At 43.2% G+C, this 13,139-nt stretch overlaps 2 protein-coding genes across 3 annotated transcripts in view; both read right to left on the minus strand.

Annotated features, from left to right (window-relative positions):
- Positions 1-2,242: 2,242 nt before the first annotated feature.
- RPL37A (ribosomal protein L37a) lies at positions 2,243-5,398 on the minus strand. Its single transcript, XM_085310971.1, has 4 exons — positions 5,285-5,398; positions 4,966-5,094; positions 3,668-3,750; positions 2,243-2,390 (listed from the first exon to the last, which is right to left on the minus strand). Exons 1-4 carry the CDS (start codon positions 5,381-5,383, stop codon positions 2,327-2,329), a joined length of 375 nt encoding a protein of 124 aa, XP_085167097.1. The 5' UTR covers positions 5,384-5,398; the 3' UTR covers positions 2,243-2,326.
- Positions 5,399-10,742: 5,344 nt separating this feature from the next.
- Positions 10,743-13,139, minus strand: part of SMARCAL1 (SNF2 related chromatin remodeling annealing helicase 1) — a 39,723-nt gene continuing 37,326 nt past the window's right edge. For both annotated transcript variants that reach the window (XM_085310973.1, XM_085310972.1), the window contains exons 16-17: positions 11,970-12,066; positions 10,743-11,053 (exon numbers count right to left, since the gene is read on the minus strand). In XM_085310973.1, the coding sequence (XP_085167099.1) occupies positions 10,847-11,053; positions 11,970-12,066 (304 nt within the window). In that variant the 3' untranslated portion in view covers positions 10,743-10,846. The remainder of the gene's footprint in view (positions 11,054-11,969; positions 12,067-13,139) is intronic.

Here is a 13,139-nt window from a genome sequence, read left to right on the forward strand (position 1 = left end):
TAGCAGCTCCAAGACTGTAGCAACCCCACACACCATTCATCCTCTCTGCAGCAGGAGGAGCCAACAGGAAAAAGGCCAGTGCTTTCCAGTTACCCACTTGCCAGTGCACAAGCCACTCCCAAGGGAGCAGAAGCTTCTTTGCATCTGAAAAGAAAGTTCAAGACAGTTTGGAAGCAGCACCCCAAAGCCACACCTTTGTGCTGCGGCCAACACAAACCAGTACTAGCAAGAGCAGCRCTCAGGGCAGCTGGTCTGCCTAAACCAGAATGCCAGACAAGTACCTAGGGAAAGCTCCTGCAGGAATGCCATGCAGTGACAGCAATAGCAGCAGCAGACAGACTTCGGTTTAAAAGTTTCTTAAAATTGCAGATTTCTTTAGCAACCCTGCAAAGAGGACACACTTACGGACCATCTCCTATCTGAAAGCAGATTGTCACAGTGGTGTTCATTCATGTATGTATGTTCACTTACATATATGAAAATGCTTCAAAGGGGATCCACCCATTGCCAACAGCACTTTAAACCCACCACACAATTCCACCACCCTGCGCTGAGGCAGAAATGAAGCAGGTCATGGTGAGAAGTGTGCAAAGTGCTCTCTCCCCCAGGATTTACACCAGCTCCCCGCAGAGGAGGACCCCCTACCCTGCACACAGGGCATCTCTTCTGATGGAGCTGCCGCACGATCCCCTCCAGCAGGGCCAGGGAAGGAAGAGCTGCCTTGGAGGGGGCAGCTGAGAACCCACTAGTGCCTCCSAGCACCTTTCTACCCATCCTCCTTCCAGTCTCATTCCCCAGAGCACCCTGCCCAGCCGCCTCCTCCAAACCCACCAGTTAAATGCAAGACTACTGTTTACCCTCCCAGCTTCTTTCCACACAACTTCGCTTTGCCCTTCAGGCACCGATTTAAAACCACTTAGTTTTTCTTATAGTTCAGAAATGCTTTGTATTTAAAAGCAGCATCTCTAAAAAGCTCCTGGAAAGCACAACTGACAGATGTTGAAGGCTGTATCTATGCTGCCCTTGCCACATGCTCCTCCCTCCATCCCCTTGATATCCTGGCCTCTAAAGAGGTAACTAGAGATAGAAGTTACCCAAGTACCAGCCTTTGCCTTTACAAGGCAATGTGTAGGAGATACAGCTTAGTGTGAAGGACACTGGACACCTGATTATCTAATTTTACTTCACTAAAAAAAAAAAAAAAAAAAAAAAAAAATTACAGCACTGAAAAAAAAAAGGTTTAGAAAACAAGTTCAGGAACACTGAAGTTAAACTTCTGAGCCCCAGGCAGGCTTTTTCCAGCTTTGAAAGTAGTTTTCTGTTCCAAAATCTGTTCTGAATATACTTTTCAAAGATATCAGGCTCATTAATGGCATCATTGTAGCTCAGCACTAACCCAAGCCCATTTAAAGACAATGCTGGAGCAAGAGTTAGCAGCCACTATGTTACCCACTCGCTGTTCTTCCTCCAGAGGCCAAAGGTTATTATCAAGACCTGTACTGCTAAGGACAGAAAAGGTGCTGTAGTCACCAAAAATAACAGACAAAAACAAACCTATAACCTCACACTGAATCCAAACTCACCTGACAAGCAGACTGTAAAAAAATGTTTCGTTATCTCGAGTCTGAAGAGGTGATTTGCAGACAATTATTAACTCAAGACTGAATGTCCCAGTAATTGGATCAGCAAGAAGCTTTTACTGTCTCAGTTTAATATGGATTCAGGAACCTGAACAGGCAGACACAGCAGCCTCGTGTAAGAGCAAGCCAGACAGAGCAAGGAAGTAGTGACAGCAATGGATTAATGGAGGAAGAGAGTTGCTTTTGTACGATTTCAGTCTCGCAAAGCCAGCCACAGCATTTTGCCTCTCTCCATCTTGCAGCACACGCCCTAACCCCCAAGGATAAAACAGAAAGAGGCAAACATATTCCCTCCTCTCACAGCTGTCCATTCCTCCACTCATTTGCTCCACCAGGCCTCAAGGCACAGAGATGAGCATATATGAAAGCTTCCCAGGCTCCTTCACAGCTGTTTTAAGTTTTCCTCCAATTCACCTCACACATTTGGGCAACAGAACCAGAGCATACAATTAACTGAAAAGTTTTTGTTTGTTTGTTTTTAAAACAGCTTAATCCACAACAAGAGCTATTCAATCATCAGGTAAAACTATCAATGCCTCTAAAATTATACCTACAATCACAGAGCAGCCAGAAAGACAGGACTTTTTACAGAAAGATGAACGTAGTTTCAATCCATGTTTTATTGGTAAAAGCACAGATCTTGAGAGTGTTGAAAAAATACATTTCACAAGAACAGGATGCAGCTTCTACTGGTCTTTTAATTCCTTCAGTCTTCTGATTGCAGATTTGACTGTCACTGCAGAGGTGGTACTGGAAAAAGAAGCAGAGTTATTTGCACACAGCAATAGAACATCCCACCCCAGCATTTTTTTTTTTTTTTTAGATAAAACAATTTCAAATATTGCTTGATTTCATTATCGACAGAGCATAATTCCACTTTGATTTCCATGACAAAGCGTAGGCCTGTGTCTAAGCACATGTAATTTTACAAACTGCATTTGAACTCGAATTATGGCATATGCATGGACCACGTGCACAGGGACGTGCGCTCTGATCCTTAGCCACAGCAACGCATTTCAAACTGTGGACAGAGACAAGAAATCACAGATCATGTGATACTGAAGTACAAAAGGACACAACACTGCAGCAAATCTAAAGGGGAACATACAACCACAATTACCTGCAAAGCTTGATGTCCAAATTCCACACGAAATAGAACCAATTCTACTCTATGCATTTCACTTCTTTCTTACAAGGACACTATGTGTGGGCTAATTGTGTTTTCTACCAGAATTAAGGGGATGGAGAGTAAAGAAAGGATATAAGCAAGGGCAACATCACGAAGTTAGTGATTTAATGGTTTTAACAGGAAAAAAAAAAAAAAAAAAAAAAAAAAACTTATCTATAGTCAAAAGAATCAGAAAGAAAAATAATCGCCAGGTAAGAGGCTTAATTTCTTATAAGCACTTGCAGCTCTTTATGAATAGGTCAGATAGGTATCTGATGGCATCCGTACAACTCATTATGCCCTGAGATGGCTGGACAGGCTAAATCATTCTTTCTGCTCTTCCAACGTCATCAAAAAAATAGCTCAAGTATAATACCTCATAAAAGTAAGAGCTGTCACATCTCCAGTAAGAAATGCTACTATTATTGAGGCAGAAGAGAAACCGCTTACATATTAACATTTGTTTCACCCTTTGCAGATGCCTGGATTTGTTTTGTTGAAGCTTTGGGGAAGATCCACAACTTTTTTGTTCTCTTTTTGTTTTGTAAGTAAAATAACTGCTCTGGAAAAGTCCAGAATGGTGATGAAACTTTGGAGGGACCCACCAAAAACAGAAGTAGTAATATCGTAGATGAAACGTAATATTCACAGAAGCTGGACAAAAGATATTGGCAAAAATTTGAAGTACATAAAATTCCAATCAAATTTTAACAATGCAAGAGAAAATAAATCTGCACATGTCACTAAGTCAGACAGACAGCTCTCCTTAATAGCTATAACTTTAAAAAAAGAAAAGTAAATAAAGTATTGCATAACATATCAGCTACATGAAAACAAAGAAGATACCACATTTCCTTACTTGTAAGTCCAGGCACCACCAGCAACTGTCTTCATGCAAGATCCGCAGTGCCAGATACCCACAGCCTTCCTCTTCATTTTAGTCTGTAATAAAACAAAACACAACTATGCACTCTCTATCACCTAGAAAAACAACAATGTATGTTCTAGAATTACTTCAAAAAACAAACTTCAGATGAGGATTTCAGCATCACACCACAGCCCTGACTATAAGCCTATTTACAACACGCAAAAATAAATGCTTTTATTTAGATCACTTAAAACAGAAAAAAAGAAGTCCTTCTGAAACGTTTTTTCATTCAGATACAAAACACTAAGTGTATTTAGAAATACACTATCATCAATTCAGCTCTCTGAGGGAAAAAAAAAAATAGTGGAATTAACTGCTATTCTCACCTGGTGCTATTTCTAGCTTACTACCACCAATCTGGCACCCATATTACTAGTTTTACCTGGACATTCTCAAATTGCTCTAGACTGGAATCCCTACAAAGAATATCAGAAGAGTGAGATAGGTCCCAAATTCTTTTCACCTATGGAAGACCATTATATTGCAAGGATGACAACGGGTTTGCCTATAACAGATTTACGCTATAGTTGAAAACAGGGTTATCAAACCAATACGTTTCACTTGAAAGATCTTCAACACAAAAAACAGAAAGTTTTTCCAATTTCCAGACACTTAAGAACACCTGTATTAGCAATATTAATAGAAATTACTTGGATAAAGAACAAGCTGATGGACCTCTCAAACTGTCAAGACYCAAATTATAAACTGAATTTTGGTCATGTGCAAGAGTAAATAAGATAATTTTATCCAGTCATTCCTCCCTACCCAGAGCTAYACAATGCACAAATACTTTTATATTTACATAACAACCTGCAGTCAAAAAATTAATGGGGAAAAAGCAAGCTCTCTGCTTCCCCCAAATAAGCTGTAAAGCTAATGGAAAAAAAATCAAGCCACGTATAACAAGTGCGTTATTTTAGTTTTGTCAGGTATTTTTATTAGGTATCTAAAATGTATAGTCTACATTTCTCACTCCTTTGCATAATGAAAAGTAATCTAAGCTTGTTTTCATTTAACTACCACAGACCATGAATCCTGAAACGTCTGTTAAAGTCTCTTTACTTTRAAAGCCAGAAGAGGCTTTGACAGCAGCCTAGATTTCACAGCGAACCAGTCACTGTCTCAAAGCGAGCGGCGTTATTGCTTTTCCAGCAGAAAAACTACTGAAGCAAGAACTGCATTTCTCACACCAACCGCAGCAGCAGGGTTTGGGGCAGGCGGTCTCTCACCTTGCCACAGAAGGAGCAGGTGTACTTGGCATGCTGGCTGATTTCGATCTTCTTCACCATTTTCCTGAGGGACGCACCGTAGCGGGTCCCGTATTTACCCACGATCCCAACCTTCTTGGTGCGCTTGGCCTGCAGCGAGACAAACCGGCATCAGCCTCGCCGCCGCCCCGCAGCGCCCCGCTCGATCCTCCGCCCCGCACCCCGAGCGCAGGGCGAGGCCTCCCCGCGGGCGCACACGCGCGCGCAGCGCCGCCAGCCCCGCTCGGCCCCGCGGCGCGGATGGCGGCGGATGGGCCGCGGCGCCCCCGACGCCACTCACCATCTTGCCGGCGGGCCGCGGGGCGTAGAAGGAAGGCTGCGCTGCGCATGCGCAGCATGAGCCGCTGCCGCCGGAAGGGCGGGGAAGGCGGCTGAGCATAGAGAGGACGGGACTCAGAACGAGTCTCTCTGTAATGTGGGGTGAGGCGCAACTCTATGGTCAGCAGGGCTCTCCCCTCCCTTGCAGCGTTGCTGGTGGCGCRAGTGGGGAAAAACTTCCCCACCGAGCAGCAGCTTCCCCTTCCCAGTTCTGCAAGTTTATCCCCCGATAACGGGGATATCGGCATCCTCCAGACTCACAAACTGGAATTTGTCTGCTGCTCGAGTTGGAAGGAGCATCGCTCAGAAAACACCATGCAGCCGTGCAGGATACTGCAACCACTCAAGCTGTAAAACTCATCCGTATCAGCCCCGGTTTTATTGGGCTGGGGACTTAGCCTCACTATACAGATTTCTGACTTTTTATCCAAGGAATTTAGAGAAGTTAGTCGCCCTTTATATTTTTTTTCTCTTTTTTAAAAAAAATCAGTGGCAGGCAGATGTTAGAATAAAAAAGGAACGGCAAACTAGTCCGCAGCTTTAGAAGGAAACAGAAACCACTGAGGATAAATTGTCAATCTTAAGGCACACTAGCCCCCCAAACAAAGATTTTAAATTACATAGACACATGGTAGGGTGCAACAGAATCTAATTTCCTTTTTGGTCACTGAATATCAAGCCAAACAGCCAGAAAACTTTGTTGTGCCCCAGGCTCCAAAGTGGATTGATTCCCGGGGTGCAGACAGTACCCCACAGACACCCAAGAAATGATATGTGCCTTTTCCATAAATACGAAAGTGCAGGGTCAGATGCTGAAACAAAGCACAGTCTGGGTGGTGCAATCCGGGAGGGATTTCTCAGTCAGTCAGACCGAGAGGAGCAGACTTACACAAGTGAAATGCCTCTGAGTGACGCCTCTGAGTGACAGCTCTGAGTTGCGATGCTCCTAACAGGATTAACAACCATTAACCTCCATTAAGACATAATCTCGTTAGGTCGAGAGATTTTTAATGCTCAAAACTAGCATAAAGAGGGAGCAGAGGACTGCCGAACCCACCTGCTGAAACCACTCCGTATTTCTTGCACAGTAGCAACACTCACCTCATCGTGCTGGAGGATGGTGATGGGATCACGCATGCTGTGGTCCCCCTTCTGAGTTGGGGGGGGGCAATGACCCACTGTCACAGCCACTGTGGAGACCCTCCCCCGGCTCATTCATCATCCAGGCGAGCCAGGTCCTTCACCCCAGCAGTTCCGACGAGGAGCCTGCAGAACAACGCACCTTTGCTGGGTCCACTCCCCCTTCCTAATTCCCAGCCTCTGCTTATTTATGGCATATTTATGACTGGTTGTATACTCGGAGTCCTGGCACTACGTTAGCTTCTCTCTCTGGTGTTTGTACTTTTGAAGTGCCCATGGAGAGACATCATATCCCCTCTTGGCTCTTGTTTTCAGGGTTGGAATACTGCATTTAACTCCTTTCATGCAATGGGCACCCTGCTGCTCCAATTATTCCTGTAAGCCCTTCTCCAGTTTGAGCGAGTCTTTCTGGGAGCTGGTGGGCTGCGGCTGTGTTTCAGATGAGGGCTCTGCAGGGCTTTAGGCAATGGTATTTATATCTCCCTCTGTTGAGTGGAAATCTCTCTTTCAATACAACCTAGGAGCATATCTGCCCTTTTCAGATGCTCGTCATAATGATGACTCACAGGATACATCTTCAAATACCAATATATTAAAAAGAAAAAAAAAAATCCTTTGGCTATTTGGTAGTCTGTCAGCCAACACATCCAGGACAGAGAATCTACTGCTACTCTCCAGTCTGTATCTACAAAATTAGTTTTCTGTGCCAACACAGCGCCTTGTCACATCCTTTGTCTTCCAATATTACAGACAGCTCTGCCCATAACCAAATCCATCTCTTTCAGACAACAGCCATCTCCTAGCACTACCATAGTAAAAGCATGTTTCCAAGCGATTGTGAAGATGGGATAAATGCAGATAGGCCAGCACAGCTCCAAAATCCTTGTCTTGTCATTTTGCCACCCTTCTGCATGTCCTAGACTGGCTGGCCATACATACTGCAGCAGTAGCTCAAACTGCTCCATTTCATTGCTGAGGTTGTTACCTGTTTTTTCTGGTTGCGCATCCTTCCTAAAATGTGTCTTTCTATTAAGCGGGTGAGAACACAGACACATGTGTACAAGCAAGTATTCTGGTAAAATGCTCTGAGACCCAAGTTCTTTTCCAATACRGTAGTGAAATGGCTGCAGTTCAGAGTTCCTCCAAATTCAAACACACTCAGGCTACACAATGCTGTGGTTACCCCAATAGTGTTTCTCATAACAGACTGATCAACATATTTATAATCTTTTTCATTTGTGTGTGACAGCATCAAGATACCCTAATGCACTAGGTAATGTAGGAAACAGCCTTGTCTCAAAGAGCTCCCAGAGCATACAGAATAACAAAGTAAGATGAAAGAACTCCAAAAGGCATCCTTTTTAAGAGGTGAAGAATGGAGACCCAGAGGAAACCACAGGTGTCATGGAATTTTCCACAGGTCCTTTGATCGACTTCACTGGGCTTTAGACAATGCCAGTGCTGAGAAGTTATGGTTATACTGTCTTTGATGGGCAGCTGCAGGAGGCCCCAAGAGCACTGCATGTTCCTGAGTCTGCACATGAGCCTTGCTGGCAACCTGCAGACTGCCATGTACAGCTGCTTATCAGCAAGCCTTGAAGATCCTAGGTGAGCCTGCTGGCTGCATCCCAACCACCTCCTCCTCATACCGATGACAGACTAATAGTGTAATTGGGCTAAAGAAAGCATGTAGAATCTTTCCAATTCCTTGATGTAATGACTGAAAGCACTTTTCTGTAAGATAGTCTTTCTCCCTTTTTAATCTAGCATGGATAAAGGAAATCAAGTGCACTTGAAGAGCTTTTGTAACTATGCAGCAATCCAGCTGAGATTTTATGGGTCATTATCAAAAGAGGTACACTTAATATTTTTCTAATGGCGCTAGGATTTATCAATATATGGATAAGACAAAATGAAATTATGAGAAGCAGAATTCTCCAAGGGTACTTTCAGCAGAATTCATAAAGAAAATACTATTTTGATGTAGCTTTACAAGGAGGAAGAGAATTTTTCCTATAGGAGATGACAATATGGGTATACAAATAAGGTCTTCTCATTTTTTTTTCCAGTAGGCAGATGGCAACATTTCTCACCCCTAGCTCAAAACAACCTTCCCTAAAAGAGGAAAGATCCCATCTCCTAGAAACAGATTAATTCTTCATGCCCCCAAAAAAGCCATTTAGAAACACTTAAGATAAATGTGTTAACATTTATCTCCTGGTCAGTTGTTGGAGCAAGAGAAATGATGTTTAGCTTTAACTCTCAAATCTAGAAATAAAGCATTTCCCTCAATTGGCCAGTCATAGGTTCTTTGCTCCTACTCTCTCTTCGCTTGTACACACATCAAAATACCTTTTGTACAGTCATGAACTGCAATAGTCTCTAGCCAGTACTACTGCATGCACAGTCTGCAGGGCATTTCCATGACTGCACTTGCCGTAAATGGGATAATCAAACCCTTTAATGCAGGAAAAAAATATCCCAGTTATTATCAAATTGATCTTGTAGCACAAAGCTTTTGCTCCTCTACAGTGAAAGAGCAGGCTTTCTGCCAGTATCTGCCCACAATCAAGCAACCTACCTACCCAGTTAGCTGGGTGCATGTTAGCTCCTGACTTCCAGAAGCTAGATGCAAGCCTTGAGCTTTGCCTCCCCCTCTCTCCCTACCCCCTCCAGAGATTATGGCCATAAAATATAGATAACTGGGATCTCCACGAAATTACATCTTCTCCCCTACTCCCTATTTCCGTTTGCATGACACTAGCCCATTACCAAGTATATTCCAGCACTAAGACCAGAAGGAAAAAAATGAATTTGGGATCATGTTGCACTGCACTGGCAACAGTATACAAGAAATGAAAAATGACTGCACAGAGACGCCTCAAAAGACTAGTCATGACACACAGCCATTTGTCTTTACATCAGTAGTGGCCTCGAGAAGTTTTGCAAAGGCATCACTGTGGTAAGATGGAATCAGCTACTCACAAGGGACAGGGATTTTGAAAGGAAAAAAAGAGCAGGTTTGCTAAGGTGGCACAGAGGCCAAGAGTTCAGGTTTCACAGTTCACAGCATTGTCAGTGCTGTGAACAATGAAAACTACTGCAAATCAAGTACAGGCATTCTAATCACTGCATTAAGCAACAGTGCTGCTTCTAGCATTCTTAGCAGAGCCGGCACAGATCTGTAAAGAGACTGAACAACAGGTCCTAGGGTACCAGCCTAAATGTCATGTTCACCTATAAGCAAATACAGGAGCTTCCTTCTTGAAGGCTAGTGCATTTTAGAAAGCCCAAATGGAAACATCCCTAGAGAGTCCAACCCTGTAGTCACTGTATATATTTAAGATAAACACTTAGTATGTATGTCTCAAGCTTAAGGTCTGAAGAGAAGATGAAATTATAAAATAGAAAAAGCACCCAAAGTTTGGGAGCTATGAGTTAAAATGACATTTTAATGTAAGCAGCTTAGTTCAGAATCATTTTTTCCTGCTTTTTTTTAAAAAAAAAAAAAAGAGAAAAAGAGTCTGCATATGCCTCCCTCTCCTCACTCATCTGTGGAAGACAGTCTTGAATCTTAAAGAAAGAAAACACATATCCCTTTGCTGGGCAGCTAAGTTGAATCGCTGGCAGTCAGCCCAGCCTTCATCCTCCCCAGAAGCAAGAAGCATGCACCCTAGAGCAGGTCTTTGGGGTAAGATTTAGCAGACGAGGCCAGAGGTCAGTGTGCCCAGAAGCACATGCGTGACAAACTGGCAATACACATTTGCTGTTAGCTCAGCAACTTGGCTTCAAGGTACWGACTGCTCTGCACACACAAAAGTCTAGGGTTCTACCTCCTCCTCGCCTTCACAAAACATTAAGATTTGTTAGGATCCAAATTCTTCTGYTCACTGACACAACAAATAGCAGACAGTCAGTTTGTGAGCATCCCAAATAAGGGCCATTTTTTTTCCAGGGAACTCACTCCTATAAATGAAAACTAAAATTCTCTGAGGGGACCCTTTGCAGAGGACTTGGATTCCTCGAAGTACTCTGCAGCTGCTGAGACACTAGTCTTCGCAACAGCTCTGTCATGTGAATGACCATTATCCATTTGCTTTTTGAACAAAACAGTGGTGGAAGCTGAGGTGCTGAAACAAAGCAGCATGCTACTTGCCCACAACCACTCACCAGCAAAACCAAGACTGCAAAACCTGCAGGCTGCAAGCCACACATTTATCTGTCAGACTACCTTCTCTCCTAATCCTCTGAGATGAAACACACTAGAGATGCAGGAGAACTCACTCAAAGTCATTTTATTTCTGTACACTCAAAAATAATACACTGATTCCCCATACTGTTTTTAAATAAAAATCTCTTGACCACCTTCCTTTTCTTGCCATTGCTAAACTTTAAAAAACTCTTCAATACGCCGTTTTTTAGGGGGACTCACTGAGCATCTCTCTCCTTCCATATCCTGTAAGGCACTTTCAGGATCAAAGTCAAAGCAAGCATCATCTGTCTCTAAAAGCAAAGCTTCATCAGTGTCATCTCTGTTCTCAGAGAAGGTCCTCTGGAAAAGATCATAGATGGTCTTCTGCTTTGGATCCGACTGAGAAATTAGAATAGACAAAATATACATAAGCATTGTCAAATAAAAACATAGAAAGTGAAAATAACACAGCATTCCTACTTTCCTAGCCCCTTTTCAGCTTCACTAGCCAACAGAGAATTCAAGCCCAGAGGGGATATGGCTACACTTGGCTGCTGGGATGCAGGAGGAATTCAGTCCTTGCTGAATCTGAATCCCATACAAAAGTCACATGCTTTTACCTTCCTGCCAGCAAAAGGTAGATATGCAAAATACCACAGTATCTTCAAAGAGAATGAAAGATCCTGCAGAAGGCACTTTCTCTATATAAACTTCTGCAACAATCCCTGCATCTGAGATGACCCTACGCATGTGATTACTGACAGCAGGGCTTACCCCTCATGGTACAGGGATGCTCCTTCCCTCAAAAAACATCCTTGGGAGAGCTGCAGGCAGCCAGAGATCCCTACAGGAAGGCCTCACTGCCAGAGGTTGTGTCTGGTTGTACCCTGCCAGATCTTTGCAGGAAGTAGCTTTGACAGCAAGGATAATACAGCCTACAGTTATGTTAACAGCATGAGATCTACAGATCCAGAGAGGGGCATCATATTGCTCTGAATTGCCTATCCCCACACCATCTTCTCATCCCATAATTCTTGTCTGCGCAAAGTAAATTCCACAGACTCTTACGGGGAAGACAGCAGCTGCAGAGGCTCTATTTTAAGACTTCTTCCCCACAACAGAGTTGGGAACAGTTTGGAGAGTCCAAGTGAAGGTATGGATCAAGGAAGGCATTAGAGAATCTGGTCTGTGACATTTAAGGCAGAACAGACGTCAGGTCAGCCTGTAAATCCCCTGACAGTCTAGATGTACACAAGGCAAAGCCCATTCAGCCTCTCCCAGGTACCACTGTTCTTTCAGGAGTTTTTTCAATTACCTTAGGGTAGTAATCAGTGGGTTCAGCTGTTTCAGAGAAATTGGCTTCAGAAAGACCAGCTTCACCCAGCACTTTTATTTTCTCTTGAATCATTGGCCTAGGAGTAATAAATACAGGTATTACTAAAAGAATGAAAATATCATGCAAGATACTATTACCCAGACAGAACAACACAGTCATTTACTATGAGCAGATGAAGAAAGATACGACAGGGGTATAAAAGATAACTTTTCTGCAAGAGCTAGTTAGCTTCTTAACTTGTCCTGATCTTATTTATGATGACTATACTGCCCTAGGATATATAGGATCAATCCAATAAGTAAGAATAAGAGAATGTGATTTCAGACTACAATTATTTGCATGGGATACACATTCAGCAGTTGACCGTGGCAACACTAATGACATGAAGTCAAAACAAGAGGATGCAGTTAAAGGCAGTCTTCATAGGCCGTGTTCAGTCTCCAAGACACGCAAAGGTAATCCATATCAACAGCCACATCAGCCTTTCTAGGGTATTTCCCAATATACTTTGGGAAGAAGCTAGCTTCTAGCCAGCAAAGAGATAACACTGGCCCAAGAGGCCTAGAGAGGTCCCAACCGCATCTCTGGATGCTCCAAAAGAAGCAAAGGTCACAGCATACCCACAGAATTAACACATTCACCAAACAGCCTTGTCTTCTTGTTCTCTCTCTCCTTTTAAAAGGATGCCACTGTCCTTTGAAAAGCTATTTTCCTTCCAGTTAAGCATTAACAACTGCATGGACAGCATTTCACAAATAAAGGCAGAATTACTGTCATTAACTTTTTGTGAAATGTGGGCAGTGCATCAGTTTCCAGATCTCTGCATTGTAGAGTTATAATTATTTGCCATCATGATATTCTGGGAACTGCACAAGTTCACTCAGACTGTTTGTTCTTTTAAATGAGGCAATAAAGATGTAATTTTGGACTTTAAATGAACCAGCTGGCAGATAATTTCTTTTCATCATTTGCAGGTCAGTTCCCTTGCAGCGCTAAGGATTCCCCAGATCTCCTACTTCCTCAGGATGTCAGATTCCCTAGCCCCAACAACCGCTGCACTCTGACAGCCCTCATCATAGCCCATGAAGCTCAGACCATATTTCCCCAGAGGCAAGTCAGCAGCACTTCTTGAATTCATCTGAAGGGTTC

The sequence above is a fragment of the Rhea americana genome, unplaced genomic scaffold (assembly GCF_003343005.1).
Source record: "Rhea americana isolate MKP2758 unplaced genomic scaffold, rheAme1 scaffold_33, whole genome shotgun sequence".
Taxonomy (NCBI): Eukaryota; Metazoa; Chordata; class Aves; order Rheiformes; family Rheidae; genus Rhea; species Rhea americana.